This window comes from Vigna unguiculata, chromosome 5 (assembly GCF_037176805.1).
Source record: "Vigna unguiculata cultivar grain cowpea cultivar isolate G323 ecotype 2 chromosome 5, ASM3717680v1, whole genome shotgun sequence".
NCBI lineage: Eukaryota > Viridiplantae > Streptophyta > Magnoliopsida > Fabales > Fabaceae > Vigna > Vigna unguiculata.
The window spans coordinates 7,561,023-7,580,735 of NC_140796.1; the positions used below are offsets into that span (position 1 = coordinate 7,561,023).

The following is a 19,713-nucleotide window of genomic DNA, read 5'->3' on the forward strand; positions in this document are numbered from 1 at the left end:
CTTCCTATGCAATCCAATGAAGAAATTTCCCTAATTGCAAAATTTATCCTAGATTGATAGATTAACGTTAATTAACCATATGTACCCATCTGATTCCAATTCAAAATTCGTTAGGTGCTTTAGGAATAGCCCTTCAAGTTGCCCATTTTTATTTTTACCTTTTAATTACTATTAATGAGATCTCAATAAATAAAAACGAGCAACTTGACAAATTAAAAGAAACTTAATTAAAATATTATTTAATAGACGAAAACGAGATCATTTATAAATGTGATCTATCTAGTAACATCCTTTTAAATTCATTCTATTTGAATTGGCATTTTTTTCATCATAATTGTTGTGAAAAAAAAATGTTTCTTCACACCCTAATATAAATCGTGTCACATGTACAATGCTCCGTTAATGATTTAAACGGTTTTACAGAAAAAAACTAAATAAAACACAAATTACAAACACTAGGACCATTCTAAACATTCGGCCTGATTCACTCTAGTATAATCATGATTAATATTTTTATTTTAAATAATCAATGATACACCCTCAACTATATTAGAGATTAAAGGAAAAGAGTAAAAAAAAATCATATTAAAAATATGATTTTCCATTATCTATTACCTTATTAAAATAATAATTTATAATTTATGTCATTGTGACCTAATCAAAATTAGCTTTTGCCCTCTGCATAAACCCTACACCTCCTTGAAACACCCTACGCTCTAAAACAACTCACACCTGCGTATTCTGCTGAATTCTCACGGATTAGAAGGTAATTTTCTTCTTCCTTTCTCTATTTTTTTATGCTCGAGGGCTAAAATAGTGTTAGCCTCTCACTGTAGCCGCCACCGCGCACGTCTCAGCCCACTGCCATCCCTCTTCGCTGTCAAACCCACCGTTGCAGGCACCAAGGTTCATCTTCTCCCTCTCCTCTCTGTTTCGATTTTTTTATCTGTGTGGTTTGGGGTTCTAACGAATTCACCCTGTCAAGAGAGGTTGGATTTTGTTTTGAGTCTTATGCTAAGCCCGGGAAACTTTAGACCGCGCGCTGTGAGAATGATGTGTTTTGATTCATGGATATTGATTTGAATTCTGAAGTGTTGAAAAAACGTTAAAGAGCTGGGTTATGTAATATGTTTAGTTGCTTAATTTTCTGTTAATTCTGTTAATTCTGAAATTATTTTTGATGAAATTATATAGTCTCTTGGATTATTTGCTTTTATTTGGATTCGAGATTTTGTGTATGATTTTGTATAAGCGTGTGGTAGATGAAATCTGATTTTTGATGAAATTATATAGTCTGCTTGTTTAGCATTTCATTGAACTCATAAAGTTGTGGGCTTGATTTTGAGTTATTGCCATTGGGATTAATGCAAATGGCTTGTTGGGAGAGGCTATGGGTTTACCATTTTTTGTTCTAGTTTTATTTGGTGGATATCCATGGATATTTTTAGGTTTTAAAGAAATTCGTGAGAGTTTATTTTAAACGGGTATTCCATGAGTAATGGATTGGATTTTTTTACCTTGGGTCGGTAGCTAGTATCCGTGGTATGTTGTCAACCCTAATTCTACACAACCCTGAAAATCTAAAGGAAGAAGCATTTGCATTGCAGAGATAACCAGATACGTAGTGATGAAAAACCTTGAAGAGGATGAGAATGGAGTGGTGAGGGAAGAATCGCAGATGAAGGAGAAGAGAAAGGGGAAACACGATAAACCGAAGCCATGGGATGATGATCCTAATATCGATCATTGGAAGGTGGAGAAGTTCGACCCTTCTTGGAATGAAGGTGGCATGCTCGAAGTCAGTTCCTTCTCCACTCTCTTTCCTCAGTACCGCGAGAAGTACCTCCAAGAAGCATGGCCTACGGTCAAATCCGCTCTCAAACAATATGGCATCGCATGCGAACTGAATCTCGTACACACACAACTCCCTTCCTTTATCCTTTTCTTTCGTTACCAATCCCTAATTCCACATGTTACACCTAATTCCACGTGGTGCAGGTTGAGGGTTCCATGACGGTTTCAACCACAAGAAAGACTAGAGATCCCTATATTATCGTCAAAGCCAGGGATCTCATCAGACTTCTCTCAAGAAGTGTGTCTGCTCCTCAGGTATATATATACACATATATGCATGTCTTTATGTTTCTCCCTTTCTTCTAAATGTTAATGTCTCTATATCAGGCCATAAAAATACTTGACGATGAAATACAATGTGATATCATCAAAATCAGTGGTTTGGTTCGCAATAAGGTATTTTTGATGTTTTTGTTGAATTTTTTTGGTTTTATCTTTTTTTGTATTTTTTTTAAGCATTTTTAGAAAGTATCTTTTGATGGGAAGAAGTTTACTTGATTTTCTGATTGCAGGAGCGATTTGTAAAGAGGAGACAACATCTTGTGGGTCCCAATTCAGCCACATTAAGAGTATGCTATTTGTTAAGATTTGATTTTTGCAGTGAGATAGCCCTTTGTTATTACATCCTAGCCTTGGTTTTACTGCATACTACTATCAACCAACACATGACTTCAACTTTGTAACTAACTTTTCTTCCATGGTGGGTGTGCAGGCTCTTGAAATACTCACTGGTTGCTACATTCTCGTCCATGTAATTTTGACTTTTATTTCGTTATTTAAGATGTGAAGACAGTACATTTACTTGCACTATGATATGAGTTTACTTGCACTATGATACGAGTTTACTTGCACTATGATATGAGTGAGATCTTGATTTCTTTCTATTTCTCATGCAATTTCACAGGGAAACACAGTTGCTGCTATGGGTTCGTTTAAAGGTTTGAAACAAATCAGAAGGATTGTTGAAGAATGCATGCTGAACAAAATGCATCCTGTATACAACATTAAGGTTAATTGATATGTATTTTATCAAGCTGATTTTTGTGTGATATAGATTTTCGATATAGAAAAAATCTTATTTTTTCTTTTCACTTGGTCAGATTCTTATGATGAAGAAAGAACTTGAAAAGAACCCGGACCTTGCCAATGAGAACTGGGATAGGTTCCTTCCAAAATTCAAGAAGTATACTTCTTATTTGATAATTTTTATAAGTTCTCACTCTCTCAGTTTCTCGGTTTTAGTTTCATTGACTCTTCATATATTTACCTAGGAAAAACGTTAAGCAAAAGAAGGCTAACTCTAAACAAAAGAAACCATACACTCCATTCCCTCCACCACAACAGCCCAGCAAGGTGAGACAACTTCTGATACATATGATGTAGTTCGATTTCTTCCAATTATGTACAGAGTCTAATTATGGTTAATTAAATTCCTTTCGGTTTAAATTTGCCTAATGGTTTTCTGAGAAGAAATACATTTTAATGGTTCTCAAGAACTCAATCACCTTAGTAAGACCCTAGTGATCCACTTGTTATTTCTGGCTCTGTTGTGATTAGTGCTTATTTTTTTCTCCTAATTGATATTAATTTGTTAAAGCTGAGTTCTAATATTTTATCTGTAGCTGATATTATGTGGTAGCATATTATACCTTATTTTGTACTTGTTTGAATGAAGGCAATAGACACAGTGAATATCAATTATAATTGATATTCAATCTCGAGCATTATCTTTGGGAATTGATATGCTCACCTTTTGCTCAAGTGTGCATTATCTAGGATTTCTGAATATATGGATATTTTCTTGACCTATAAATAAGATGACAGCATCAATTCCACAACTTTTTTCGTTTATGTTTTGTATGTATATATTAATCCAAGTTTTTGACACTATATTCTTCTGGTATTATGCTTGTTAATTTATGAAATAAATTTTATGGCGTGTTTTGTAATTTATGTGATATTTCAGATTGATATACAATTAGAAACTGGAGAATACTTTTTAAGTAACAAGAGAAAATCGGCAAAGATATGGCAAGAGAAGCAGGAGAAGCAGGCTGAAAAAACTGCTGAAAGCAAAAGGAAACGAGAAGAGGCCTTTATCCCTCCCAAGGTTAATACCAACATTTTATTTGCAATTTTCTCTACTATGTACAATTATTTATTGTGTTCGGGGTTACACTTCCAACATATTATACCTTTTCCCCTATTCATAAATGTTCTTCCAGAGTCTAGATTTTCTACTATTTCTTTTTGTGTGTTGTTCTCTGTTGAGCAGCGTTAACAATGTCCATCAAAATAAAATAAATGTTCTTAATATATCTTAAAACATCAAAATCAATGTATTTTGAACACATAGAAGAGGAACAGCACAAAAAAAGAAAACACTTTCTGTTCTTCCTACGCTATCGTGCAAATGAACGTAGGGGTGCATTTGAAAATGGAACCCAAACATATACCATGTGTTGTTAAATTGTTGACTTTAAGTCTTCTTCAGGTTGTTTCGTTAAATTTTTGTTTGTTCTCTTTAGGAGCCGGTAAAGCCTGTGGATAAATCAGAGGATGCTGCCAATAACGTAGCTGATATTGCAAAGTCCTTAAAGGTAACAAATTTCTCCCAGAATTTTGTTGTTATTTTCTCTTTAAATGAATTATCTCACTAAAAATGGGCTATTTGCAGACAAAGACAGAGAAGTTTGGGAAGCGTAAATCTGAAGAAAATCTCAATGCAGAGACATATATCATGGGATCCTCGGAACACGCATCAAGGAAGAAATCCAAGAAACAAAAGTCTTCGGCATAATGTTCATTTTGAATTTAAATTAATTATTGTTAAATTGTGTTTTATTTTTTATTTACTTTGCCTAGATTAGATGATTCGAATTCATTTGAAGAGGTGAGAACTGGTTTTATGCTTCGTTAAGGCCTATGCTCAATGATTCACAGTTTGGTTTAGGAAGTTCCACAACCAACACATTTTGGTATGTTTGCTGACCAATTTTCTGCTTTGCATATTGCAATAACAATATTGTGAACTTCTTTTGTTTCTTTTGAGGAATATTGGTTGGTGCTTCATTCACTCAGCACAAGTGTGTTTTCGTTGAAACTTGTTCAACATTAGAATGTTACTGCAATGGGTTTCAGCTTTGTCCATGAAATTAATTCTCTGATTTTTATTTAAAAATAAATGGGCTCTTTTTTTGTCACATAAAATTCTTGTATGTACTACATTTTTAAAATAAATAAAAAAATATTTTTATGGGAAGAAATGTGTTTATTTTGTTCAGTACCTATCTGAGCCTTCTAATTTTGTTACTAAAAGTTATAGGAAATATCAACATATACTTTTAATATTTAAATCAATTTAGAAATGTATTCTTTGTTTTCAATTAATTTATGATAGGGACAGCTTTCGGTGATTTAAAGAAGTCAGTCCCCAATTTGTTGTTTCTGGGTCTAAAATCAAAACAATAAATGGTATCAAAACAATACCAACCATGTTTGACCATCTTTTTATAGGATAAGTTATATAGACGTCTTCTATTTTAGTTTATTCTACTTTTTCTATATTATTTTTTTTTCATTATCTAAATAAATTCTTTATCATTTGAGAATTTGGAATTGTCAATCGTGATACTGAATTCTCCTCCTTTCATTTGAAAAAAATGAAAAGCAATTATATTAAAATTCGGCTTTTTAAATACTGAATTGAAATTCTGACTCGAGGGAAATAGTAAATAAGTGTATAGATGAGAGAAATAAAGTGAAGTTGTATTTATTTGAGGAATTTTATAAAAGAAATAGGTTTATTTTGAAAAAAAAGAATATAATATGAATTTTATTGTTTTCTCTTTTAAAAAAAATATATTTAGTCTTACAAAATGATTCAAATTAGAATTTTATTGTCATGCAAGGTAAAAGTTAATAACGCAAGGAGGGACTAAATTATGTCTTTTAAAAAAAAATGAAAATCACATTGAATTAAAAATAAATTGAAGAAAAATATTGAATAATTATTTTAAATTTAAGGAATAAAAGTGGAATTAAGACTTTTTATTTCTAAACTCCGGTAAAGTCCAAGTGAAGAGAATCTCATCTTCTTCCTTCTTGACCTCTTCATCAAAACTCATTACATGTATAACATTTCGGTCTTCTGATTTGAATTGGGTGTTTGTTTTTATTCCATAAAGATTGTTGACAAATTGAAAAACACTATGATAAGGATTGTGCTTGGACAAGAAAATAAACTTTTTTCTTTTTCAAAGTTTGTTTTCTTAGATTTGTTGAGATATACATTAGTTTGATCTTAAATGTCTGAAATTATATGTTATCCGTGATTGACTTTTTTGGTGGATGAAAATTATATTATTTATAAATCAAGTTTTTCTTCATTTGAATTATGAGATCGAATAAGAAAAGATTGAATATAATGTGAAAAAAAAATATTATTAATTAGTTAATTAATTAAAAAGTTTATAAAATGTAAATTTAAAACAATCATTGTCAAATTATTAAATATATAATAAAAATGCATTATAATTATATATTTTCATTTGCGAGGAAGTATATTATAAGAATATACGCTGCATAATGAGATTAAAAATATTTTAATATGAATGGTTGAGCCAATATAATTGCGTTATTGACATGATCATAGCTTTGGATTCGGTGTCGTATAAAGTGTTTTCTAATCTTCGGAATTGTCGGCTCATGTGTTTGTTTGGTTTCACTGTTTCACTTTGGAACATCGTCACCATTCAAAAGATGTATATTGTTATCATTATTGTCTCCAATTTTCAATTTGTAAATAAGAACACCTTTTCGATTTTTTCAAATTATTTTTGCATCTTTACTTTTGTGTATTTAGCTTTAACTATTTTATTTTAATTTAAAATAACTTATATACAAATTTAAATGATCAAATATAAGTATGAAAGATAATTTATACATTTATAAACACTTATATATTATAATTTATATTTTTATTATAATTATGAAAAAATGAATTTATTTTACTATGTGAGATGTAAAATTTTAACCTAAATTAGAGTAAATTGGAGAAATAAAAGCATTGCACTTTACCCATTTATTTGTAAATAATATCAAAATAACAGTTGTATGTTATTTCAATGTAAAAAGAAAATACAACAATGAAAAACTCATTTTCAAAGAACATGAAAATTATAATACTGAACAAATTGTTTGAAATTATTTATCGTAGTTCACTAAAAGAAAATACCGTGTATTTTCTATCAAAAGAGTAAAATATGTCAATTTTCCAATTATTAACTTTTTTTCTCATATATATATGACTTTATGTGGGAGATTAAATTGAGTTGAAAAGATTGGAAAATAATTTGGTAGAATTAAAATTGTTAACAATATTTGGTTGAACTAAATTCATATAAGTTATAAATTTTATTGAATAATATTATTTTCTATGTTTAATTCGTTGGTTTTGTTACAATATTTTTATTTTATTAAATTGAAAGACTAATCTCGCAAATGAAAACGAAAAATATATGTTAACACTAAATGTACAATCCTTATTATTAATGTCAATTTTAAGTTTGAACAGTCTAATTTTTAATTAAACTTAAAAATTTGTATTTTGGTAAGTTAAATTCAACTGAAATTTAAGACTATTTAAACTTAAAAAAAGGAAACCCGCCTTAATTGTTGAGAAAAAACACATTAATGAAGAACATTACTATTTTTTATACTTGAAAATGATTTTTTGACAAATATTTTGTTAACAAAATTAACAAAGTTATTAAATAGAGTAACCTTTTTACTTTTTTTATGAAAATTACAAAAATAAAGTAATAAAGTTTTAATGTTTTTTTTGCTAAAAATTGTTGTTTGTGAAAGTTTGTTAAACAAAACTTTATCAAAAAATCATTTTTTTTACAATATTTTGTTGTTTGTAAAAATCATAATTGTCAAAAACAGATCAGTCCAACCTATTTCTGGCCCGCCAAAATTTGATCGGATCAGACCAGTCTAACACCTAAAAACAGGTTAAGAACTTGAACTCATCCCGCTAATGGGCAGGCTGGCGGGCTGCCTACCTTTTTTTTACCATTTATCTTATTGTAAAGAGTAAACATGGGGTGTGCAAAGAGTAAACTGGTCTTGGCCAAGCCATACTTAATTTTGTATTACTAAAAACCCTAAAAACCTAAAAGCAACTTAATGAAAGTGGGAGAAAGGCAAGATTCTTTGTTTCAGTCTCTGTTAGAGATGTCAAAAAAAAATTTGTACCCGCGGGTATCCACGGATAAAACTCGCAACAGGTAGGAAATGAATATTGTAAATGGATATCTTCGGGTAATGGATACGAGTATTTTTAACACCTGCATGTTAACGAGGCAGGTACAAATATCATAATATCCGTATCCGTGGATACCCGTACCCGTTATACTCTAATTTAGATTAAAATATTAAGATATTGATTTTGAATGAGTTATTTTTTATCAATTAGTTTTAAAAGAAATATTTCTTTGTAAATTGTCATCCAATGTAATGTCCCATTTAATAGAGAATAAATCCTATAAATGAAACGTCACATAGAATATAATATAAAGAGCAATGCATGGAGTATAAGTATCACCCATTACAGTTATCCAAAATATACTCGAAGAGAAAACTAAGGCATACCACGATGTCATTAACAAAATAGAATGTAATAGTTTGACGGTTGATTAAGATACATAAGCAACAATGCCTACAGAGAGTACTTGAAGGAATGAGATCCAACTATAGCCTGGCTATACTGCAGAGTTTTCATCACCCTATTGACCACTAGGGATTTTCACATCTGCTCACATCAATAAATTGATGATCATTGTAAAAAGGAAACCACACCCAAAACACACAAGCAAACAAAAAGGGTAAGCTAGAGTATAAATCATTTTAACATGTTATGGAACACAAATACTTAAAACATATCATAAACATGCAACAAGCTAGGTAAACAATCATGTGATAACAAACAAGGAAGACACTAAGACTCAATTATCCGGATACATATAATCGGTCATATTCACTGGATGCTTGCACTTATGGTGACCTCTACTGCTCTATAGAGCCATTGCTAATGGGTTTCACCCTACCACGCACAAGGTTAACCTTCAAACATCTAAGGCCATTATCCTGCCAAAGATTAGGGCATCCTGCTACTTTCACCACTTGAGTTAGTCCGCTCTACGTGAGATTAACTAACCCTTTAGAGTTTCAGGATACATGAATCCTTACCTAATTATATACATTACAGCACCACCACGAAACCTTACTAAGAGATTCATGGAATTACGTCCATCACATAAGGTACCACTATGAGATCTCACCAAGAGGTTCGTGGAATTACGTTCATCACATACGACACCACCATGAGATCTCACCAAGAGGTTCATGGAATTACATCCAACTCATACCATATCCATGTCTCACCAACCAACCATAGATTTATCATGCATAACAAACTTATACCAAATCCAACCAACAACCCCATCATGTTTCATGAATTCATTCACTCCCATCAATTCAAATCCCAATATATCATATAGAGCATACATGGCATCATACTTGAACTGTTTAAAGCAAAAATCATCCAATCATGTGAAACACACACATAAACAATCAACTCTGTCAATCTCGCTTAGGCTAAAGAGTTCTCACTCAGGCGAGAGGAACCTCTCGCTCAAGCTACCAGCTCTCGCTTGGGCGAGACTGCAAATAGAGGGTACGTCGAGGTCTCGTTCAAGCTAGCCCATCTCGCTCATGCGAGACTACTCTCGCTCAGGCTAGTAGCCTTCGCTTAGGCGAGCCCTCGAAACAGAGAGGGGGTGAACTATTGTTGTTCTCGCTCAGGCGAGAGCTCCTCGCTTAAGCGAGAGCTTTTGTTTTGGGTGACCACCTAACTCGTCTGGGCGAGTTCAGCAGAACTCACATGCTCTCACGCATGTCGTCACGACCAGAGCATACCATACATCTTCCATACCATCGACAGCACCACACAAGCGTTCAAGAGTACCAAACATTCTAATAGCAGTTAAAACAGCATAGAAACGCAAAACCCTAACTTCCCTTACTTGGATAGATGGTACTGGACAACGATAAGCGCCCAACAAATGAGCACTACAACTCTAGGAACATATTTGTGAGCTAAAAACACCGACACTAGAATAAAAATGAGATTACTGAGATGACCCTAATCGGAACCACAACAACAAAGCTAGGGAAGAGAAACTACTAGTTGAGGATCAACTTACTTGGATTAAATGGAACTTAGCTAGCTCGGAGAAGAGTCTTGATCAAACCCTAGCAGAGCTCTCTGTCAGATAAAAGAGAGAGTGGAAGTGAGTTGTTTTAGAGTTGGGAGGCAGAATGGGAAGTGAAAGGACAACTGGGGTTTCTGGAGAACTTGGGGGCTGGCCTTGGGCTGGCCTTAGGCCCAACAGTTAAGGCTAGACCCTTAAACATTAAGGGCAGAAAAGAAAGTGGGTCTTACATCCAACACTATTTAAATGGATTATTTCGACTTTGTTTAAAATTTATGAATGTTATGTATTGTATTTTATTTGAATTTACGATTAAAATATGTTGTTAAATATTTATTTTTATTTTTTTGTAAATATTTGCGGGTATCCGTGGATATTAAAAAATTATGCAGGTACTGCATAACGGATACTCGACGAATATGAGTACGGATACGAGGCAAATATTTATTTAGCGGGTAGGGTACGGGGGAGCTACTACTTGTACCCTACCCGCCTCGTTGACATCCCTAGCCTCTGTGTTGCTCTGGGTAGGTGATTAAGACGGGTTGTGAATTGACCCATGATACAACTCAGCGGGTTGACGAGTCAGGCGAGTCAAACTCTTTCGAATTGATGGGTCGAAACACATGACCCAACTCGACCCACATTTTTTATATGAGATTAGCGAGTCGACCATTAAGTTCGATCTGGTTTGACACCCCTAATAAAAATTTCAAATTTGATGAAAAATCATGATCGTTATTTAATAAAAAAGCATTATATAAAGAATTATACAATATATAAATCATTTTCTCGTACCTTCCAATTCTAGATATACTCATATTCTCTAAGAATTTAACTCAAATCTTATACCACTTTATTACAAAAATATAATAAAAATCAAATAAAATATTTCATTAATATAAAACTAGAATTATGATGAAGTTTATTATATAGGTACCATCACTACCCTCTAATTTATCCTATACGACATAAAACATTGTAACACGTATTACTTTGATTGGCTCTCATTGGCCCGTAATGACAGAGCATCTAAATTTTAATAATAAGGATATAATTAGTGAAAGCAGAAGTAAAATTTTAAATAAGAAATTTTAGTAATACGTATTATTAGTTTACGTGTGAATTTGAAATTGTGTGGGTGTGGGTCCAATAATGATGTTGGGTTTTGACGGAGCAGAGCATGTGCAGAAGAAAGAAGGGAAGCTGAGAGGAGAGGTGTAGGGTTAGGGTTGTAGCTCACTGTTCACTAAATGCCAAACAAACCTAAGACAGAGGTAACTGCTTCTCTGCTTCTCATCACTCATGGGTGTCCGACACCTGTCACTGCCACACTAAACCTTCGTCGTTCTTTCTTGGATCTTTCCACAATCTACCTACCTCTCTTCAAACTTTCTTCATTTTCAACCCTTCAAAACCTTCAATTTTTTATTGCTACATCTTATCTTAAATCATTAGCCTTTGAAATTAATCCCAAGCACAACCATTCCGCACTCCATTATAAAGATAAGTGCTTCCAAAATTCATAATTCAACCATACCATCTTAATTATGAACTTGGTATTAAGACCCGATTTAAATAAGATATATGATGTATGTAAATAAAAATTTACAAATTTATTCTTTGAGCTTTTGAATTATAAATGATTAGACATATCATATTTATTGATATATAAATAAATATTTTATTTTCAAGTTGATTTTAAAATTTAAAATTTACTCTTTAAAATGTTAAAATGATATCAAAATCATATGAAATTTAACAAGATTTGTTATTTGTTAGATTTATTATATCATTCTCTATCAAATTATACGTTAATGTCTAATTTTATGCTTAATTTATTAATTTTGAATTATAAATTGTTTGACATTTCATATTTATCAGAGATAAAGTGAACTTATATAAATGCAAGTTTCATTTAATATAAGTTGCTTTTATAAGATTGAGTTATATTCAAAGTTTATACCTTAAGATAATATCAAAATCATATAAAATTTAGTGAGATTTATTATTTATTGAACCTTTTGTATCACTTGTTTTCAGAATCTATTTATTCAATTATGCATTATAGATATAAACTAAGGATGGCAATTCAGGAGGGACCGGGCGGATTGGCCCGTAGACCCACACAAAAAAAAAATGCGGGACGGATTAGGATGTTGAACTCGCTGGCCCGCAATAGCCCGTCTCGCATAGGCCCGCAGCCTGCGCAGGCTAAAGGCAGGTTGGGCGGGCTGGCCTACTTACAAAATTATATGTTCTTATTTTTTTTAGTTCTCACATCATTCATCATATTGTTTCTTTAAGCTCCTTTTATTTTTATTATTATTATTATTATTATTATTATGTTTATGTTTATGTATAATCATTGTATATAAGATAATGATTTTAGTTTTTGAATATGAAGCATTTTTAGGTACATGTCTTGTAAGGTGGCATGTTGTTATTGTACTTTAGTTATAAACTTCGTTGTTATTTTTCTGGTATTTGATTAGGTAAACTAATTGGAATTATTTCCATAGAAATGAATATCAATTATTATGAAAATAAAAAGTATTTTGCTCAACAAAAAAAAATTGTTCATCACAAATGCGAGCTAGCCCGTGGACCCGTGGACCAACTCGCGAGGCAGGACGAGCCAGAAAAGTGAATCCAAAATTAAACTGCATGATAGACCAACCCCGCCCGCATTTTGCGGGCCGGGCGGGCCAAAACGGGCCAAGCTGGTTCGCTTTGCCATCCTAATATAAACTAACAATATATATATATATATATATATATATATATATATATATATATATATATATATATATATATATAGGTGTAGATCTCAAATATTAAGTTTTTTTTATAAATAATTTAAATATATTTTCGAAAAAAATATAAGATATTATTATTTGATTTTATAACCAAAACATTTATATTGATTTTTAATGATATTTTTATGAACTTAAATTTACATAATAAATATATTTTATTTTTAAAAAAACGTGCATTGTATGGGTAAAACACTAATTGAATATGTTATTATCAATTCTTCTTAATATCCTTATTTGAAAAATCTAACATCAACTTTTCATGCATTAACTTCCTATTTTCTAATTTTGTTAAATATTCTATATTTTTTCACGATTTAAGAAATCTTTTTAATATTTTGTTTGAGAAAACTAAGGTTTAGAATGTGAAGGAAGATACTACAGCGACATAGAAATAAAATATTTTCTAAAGGTTCGATAGAAAACTAAATAGTTGTCACTAATTCTTTTTTTTAATGTAAGAGTATGTATGTGTTTAAGTTATTTCAAGCATTTTCTAAATTAAAGTAATTAAGTATTATTAACTAACTTTAATTTATTTGGAAGTTATAGATACTTAATACACCTAATTGTTCCTACCGAATATCAATGTACTCGTAAACACAAAGTTATATAGGGACCAATGAACCTAGTAATGCACACGTCCACCCTCTTTACTTCTGTTCTAAGTCTAGGAGCCTGAGTGTCTTCTCCCAGGTGCCTGAGTGTCTTCTCCCAGGTACTTGAGTGTCTTCTTCCGATGAAGGATTCTACTCGCGGGGGGCCTGCAAAGTCACTCTGACGCTCAAGTCAGTGTCAAAGTAATAAATGACTACAATAGTAAAAAATAACATGATGTTTTACCTCGTGAACAGGGTGCTTATTATACTACTTTAATGGGCCAAACCTTATGGGCCTGGGACTTACAGTGCTTAATCTGTATTATGTCTCATTAGTCGTGCTTAATTAGTCTAATTCCTATCTTACCGCTAATGTTCCTTTCTGCACATGCTTAGTACATATGACAACTTACTTTGTCGAGGTATCCTCTGCCCTTGTGCTAAGGACATCGAGATTCATTTCTTAGTTTGCTATCATGACCTCCTTTCTTGTCCTCAAATTATTTACCTGCCCTGATAAGCCTGTGTATCACAAGATTTGAATGGAGTATATTCAGATTAGTGCATATCAAGATTATCGAGCTGGAGTATCTTCGGCCCTTCAGGCTCTAAGATGGAATATATTTGGATTGCGCATTGGCATGTACCACGATTACTGGACTGGAATATCTTCAACCTTTTAGTCCTCTTGGTGGCTCCACATGAACCTTTTCCCAATATGTACACTAACTAAACTATCATCATGATTATCTATGATGAAGAATATTGCAACTTCTTAACTCTTCTTCACCATTACCTTTTATTAAGACGATTGTAAATTTTAACAATTTTTTTTCTTATTTTTTCAATTTTGTGGATACACTTCTAATCTTTTGTAAATATTACACTTACATTGAATGAACCGAGAATTTTTTTAGAGTATTTGATGTTTTAAGAGTTTGATACTCATTTTCCATATTCTTATATTAGAGTTTCCTTAAATGTTAAATTATGCCTTGTTCATTATGTTGCAATGTGATTCTTTATTACATGTTTTAATGAATTTTTCCTAAAGTTATTATAGAGTTTGGACGTACTTATATATAATTTAAAGTCCAAGGAAAACTACACACTCCACACATTTTAAATAAATTAATTTCGGAAAGTTGTGATTATCCTTCGTAATTCACGAGTAAGTTTAGGATTGACAATCCTTATATATTAATTGTATATTTGTTGATTTGAGATATAGAAAAAATAAGAAAAATTTTCAAACCCACGGCCATGTCTTTGTTTCGTAATAAATTTAACGTTATTTATATAAATCTGGCAAAAGAAAACCAAATTAAATCAATTTAACATGAAATCTGATTTGACCAAATACATATATTGAAACCAAAATGAATATAAACAATAAATATTAAAACCATAATAATAATTAAACCTTAATATTTTAAAATGTTCATGCTCTTAAAATTCTACATGTATTGAATAACTAATGTAAAGTGTAAAGATAGAATAGATTAGTTGATAAGTTTGAAATATACTATCTAGATTGGATATCAATTATGTGTAATTATTTGACCTATGTTTGAGAAAGGTTGAATAATATATATATATATATATATATATATATATATATATATATATATTAAATATTTTTTATAAACTTAAGTAACTTACTTTTTTATAAAAAAGTCAAAACATATTTTTAAGATCTCTCAAAAAATATTATTAAAAATTATACATTAAATATATTATATCATTTATTAATATTTAATTTCATATTTAACTTATATATGTTTCGATACGAATGAAATATATAAAAGATCTTATAATGACTAAAGTTAAAACGGATTTATAACAAGATATAAACTCTTAAATTACTTTATAAAATTAAATTAAATTTAAAACCTATTTATTAAGAGTTTTTCTTTCATCGTCTCCTTCTCACTTTTTTTATACTCAAAATTGGATTTTTTTAAAAGAAAAACTTAAAACAGATAGTTATATATTTCGGATATAGGAATTTAGCATCTATCTAAAATATTCAGTTTGTTGTTTGTTTTTATGCTCTCCTCGTTGTTGTTTCTCCCTATTCGGTCTCCTTCTTTAGTTCGGTTATCGATAAAACTTCTATGCTTAAATAAGTTCAAATCCGTTTGAGTAAAAACAATTAATGTTGTAATAAATGTGAAGTAAACGTCTCTACTAACTTACTTTGAGCTTCTATTTATACTTTTTTATATGGATATGTGATTATGGTTTTCTTAATCATGGATCATGGTCCAATCGCTTTTTAAACTTGATTACTAACTTGTTTTACTTTAATCTTTAGGTTTTACCTTTTGGTCTATCCGGCTGACTGATTGGCCATGTTGTTGCCCCGCATAGTTGGACGGGAATGGCAAATCATGACCTATATTCGTTGATACTTACATAAGAAGAGTCTAAATGTGATTTTCAATTATCTATGACCGACCGATCGTAGCGGGCGGCCTTTGACCTCTTATCCTCGAGCCGTTCGGTTGTAAACTCTCTAAAATCATTCTGGATAAATTATCACATTAACAATTCACTAGATTATCCGTCCGAAATAGACAACTTTCGATCACTTATCTTTGAACCACCTAACTCAAAGGCTGACCGGGATGGTAACAGGTCATATGATACACATTATATATTAATGATACCATGCTAAATTAAAAATTGATTCCAAAATTTAATAATATTAGCAGTGCGAAATAAATAACATATTAAATCTGCTGATGAAGTGGCACGTAAAATGAGCATTTTCTTCAGTTGTCTTTCCCAAAAAAAAAAAAGTGAGGTTTGAGAAAGTTTCACGGGTAAGGCAAGTGTTTGGGTCTTTCCCAAGGGAAGGAGGGAGCCACCTGCTACAATCACAAATGTACACTGTCACGTGCCACTCTATCCTTTCACATTTCAAAACTAATATGCAATAAAGATAAAGTCTTCTTTTTGTTTTCCTTTTCTTTATTCATCATGCATCTTTTCTTTACACCATAAATATTCACTCTTACCTAACATTACCATATTTCATGTTACGTGTCAAACAATTTGTTTTTAAATAAATCAAAATGGAAAAAAAATCAATTACACGTGTTACAACCACCTATTTCGTATTTTATCTCATTTTCTTTATCATCAAATATCATCTCTTACCCTATTTTCATTTACTTGTGTTCTTAATATAAGGTGATATAAATAATATGATATCTATTTATATATACTTCTTATTAAGTAAGATAAATGTAAATATGCTACTAAACTTTTTTTTTTTTTCAGTTTCTCGTTACCTGAGTTCCTATCTATATGATTAGAGAATACTAAAGCGTTTATACGAGTTTCGTGATTATCATCGCCACTCGAGTGAACTTGTTAGGAAAATTAATATTTTTATTTCATTTTTAATTGATTTTGTGTCTAGTATGGAGCTGATCCTAATTTGAAATTGGGTAAATTATGATTAGTTGATTTATGGTCAAGTCGATCACATTACGGAGAATTATAATACTACTTTGTATAGAATTAATATTTAACAATTGCACATTGAGATTGGTTGTATTTTGTTGTCTTAAGAGTAAAACTTGAAAAATTAATGTTTAATCTTGTTTATATTAGAAATAGATGGATTGAGATGGTTTGATTTTGATTTTTCTTTTAAATTAAAATTTATATTGAGAATTCTATAGTTTTATTTTTTTAGTATTTAAATGAAATGAAAGCAAGACAGATATGTTTCCTTTAAGAGATTTTCACTTAAGAAAATATTTTTCATGTTAAACATTTCTTATTCAAACAATAAATGTGAGACAAATCTTTCTTATCTGGCCTTTTCTCTCTCAAATGAAATATTTCTTATTTGAACTAAAAACCTCTCTCAAACTACATTTTTCCAAAAATACAATTTTCTTTATTATTGTTGAATTTTGCTCAAATGATTGCTGAGATAACTTTTATATGGTGAAATTAAATAGATGCTAGTATATATGAATATAAATATATAAAATTTAAAATTGTTATTGGATTTATTGAAGTGAAGTGAGATATAATTAGTTTTTTACATGGATCTATGATTAGAATATGTCTAACAATCAAATTACTTTTTTAACTTAATTACTAACCTATTTACAATAATTATAAAGTTGTTTATTTATTCGAATGTCGTTCAATCAGGCTTGTCGGACGGAGTTGTGCCTTAATCGCATTAGGGGGCACTCAGGTGAAATCCTGAGGTCGTCCAACTGCCAACAGTGCAAGGGAAAACTGACCGGTAGTCAATCGACAATGCATATATCTTCATAATCTGCAAAGTGATTGTCACATCATAACAATATCTATGTCGCGCATAACAACTTGAACTTGAAAATTATTCGCTCACACGATCTCAATTGGCCAATGATTGGTTGACCAGTACAATTACGAAAATAATCGATGAACGACAAAAAGAAAAAAATTCAGTACCAGTGAATATAAGTGGTATTGATGTAATGTTTTGCAAATAGTTAATAAAAATACTATTAAAATGTTAACTTAAATGTTTTTAAAAAATATAAATACTTTAATAATATATTAAGTCAAATAGATAGACTAATCACATAACATAGTGAAAATTCAACTAATGGTACACAAAAATTAAGTTAAAAATCATAAATACTTATATAAAAAAGTGTTAAAAACATTACGAATTAAGATTATTTCTATAACATTATTTGTTATGGTTAGTCACATATTAATTACATTATATCTTCACTGAATTATTAACTCATAATTTTCTTTTATGTTACTATTACACTTATAAGCTATGATAATATTTTTATACATGAGAATATATATATTTATAGGTGGTGGTGTATGAAAAAACACAACAAATTTTCTATATATCAATATTATGGAAAAGTTTATCATAACTTTGAATATCACGACTGACTTGCATTTATAATATTTGAGTCTTTAGGAATGTGAAAAATATAGTATTTATATTTATTATTTATGAAATTACAATACATAATTATTATATTATAATATAATTCATAAATTTATGATAGTTATATTACATGATTGTGATAACCTATAAACTATACATGTTAGAATGTCATACTCTACAAAATTGGAGAGTATACCTGTGATATGCATTTTTAATTTATTTTTATCTTAATTTCAAATTATTACTAATTAAATACTAATGATAATACGTTAAATTTCAAATTAAATAAAAAAATTAAGAATAGTTATGAAGATGATATTTATTGCATTAGAATAAATAACAAATACACAAAAATTATCACTTTAAATTTCAAATTAGACACGATTTATCTCTAACCCTTAAAAATGGCTTGTTTCAATTTCCAATACTTTAAGAAAAACATCGCTGCAAATTACATTAATTAATTTCAGAAAACTTACGACATACGTTTTAAAACTAAAAAAATTATAATTTTAATGCTGTAAATTCAATCCTCATGCACCATCAAACACGCAACTGAATTTAATACTTATATTTAAGAAATATAAAATTACAAACTTTATCTTTCCAAAGTTTTCCTCAATTTTTTTATTTTCTTAACTTTGATCTATATATATTGAAAATATAAAATTTTATTTTAGTAATCAATTTTATATACGTTATATTTTATTTTAGTTCAAATACAAGCCTAGTATACACGATAAGATTAGATAAAAAAATACTTTAATAGTTTAAATAAAAGTAAACATTAGAAATTAGAGATTAGACTAAAATTATGATTTTTTTAAAATTAGAATTATATGTTAATAAAAAAACAAGGCTGCAAGTCAGTGTTGGATGGCCAACCTTCCTGTGGCCGGTAACCTGATTTAGAAAATAATTTTAGTTTATTAAAATAAAAAATAGAACAGTTATTTTAAATATATAATAATTTCTAGTTAAATAATTTGATTCACATGTTTTCATGGGGGTATGGCAATTCTTCAAAGTAAGATTTTACATGTTTACCTACTTTATTGCCATTGATTTATTTTTTTCTCGATGATGATGATGATTATTTATTTATTTATACATTTATTTTTATTTTTTATAACTACGGTTTTAAGGAAGCTTAATACGGTTTTTTAGTCTTTCAAAATTTTCGTTTAAAATTAATAAATATGGATATTATTGAAAATTACGATAGAAATATACTA

General features: G+C 30.1%; 1 protein-coding gene across 2 annotated transcripts; it reads left to right on the forward strand.

Moving 5' to 3' along the window:
• The first annotated feature begins 654 nt into the window (after positions 1–654).
• LOC114183253 (RNA-binding KH domain-containing protein) lies at positions 655–4,934 on the forward strand. 2 transcript variants are annotated; one of them, XM_028070191.2, is made up of 13 exons: positions 655–766; positions 837–906; positions 1,608–1,912; positions 1,999–2,109; positions 2,182–2,250; positions 2,367–2,423; positions 2,567–2,605; positions 2,759–2,863; positions 2,955–3,037; positions 3,126–3,207; positions 3,821–3,964; positions 4,383–4,454; positions 4,532–4,934. In XM_028070191.2, exons 3-13 carry the CDS (start codon positions 1,628–1,630, stop codon positions 4,652–4,654), a joined length of 1,170 nt encoding a protein of 389 aa, XP_027925992.1. In that variant the 5' UTR covers positions 655–766; positions 837–906; positions 1,608–1,627; the 3' UTR covers positions 4,655–4,934. The 2 variants fall into 2 exon arrangements, with proteins under 2 accessions (XP_027925992.1, XP_027925993.1); XM_028070192.2 differs by having other exon boundaries at positions 708–766; positions 824–906.
• Positions 4,935–19,713: the final 14,779 nt, after the last annotated feature.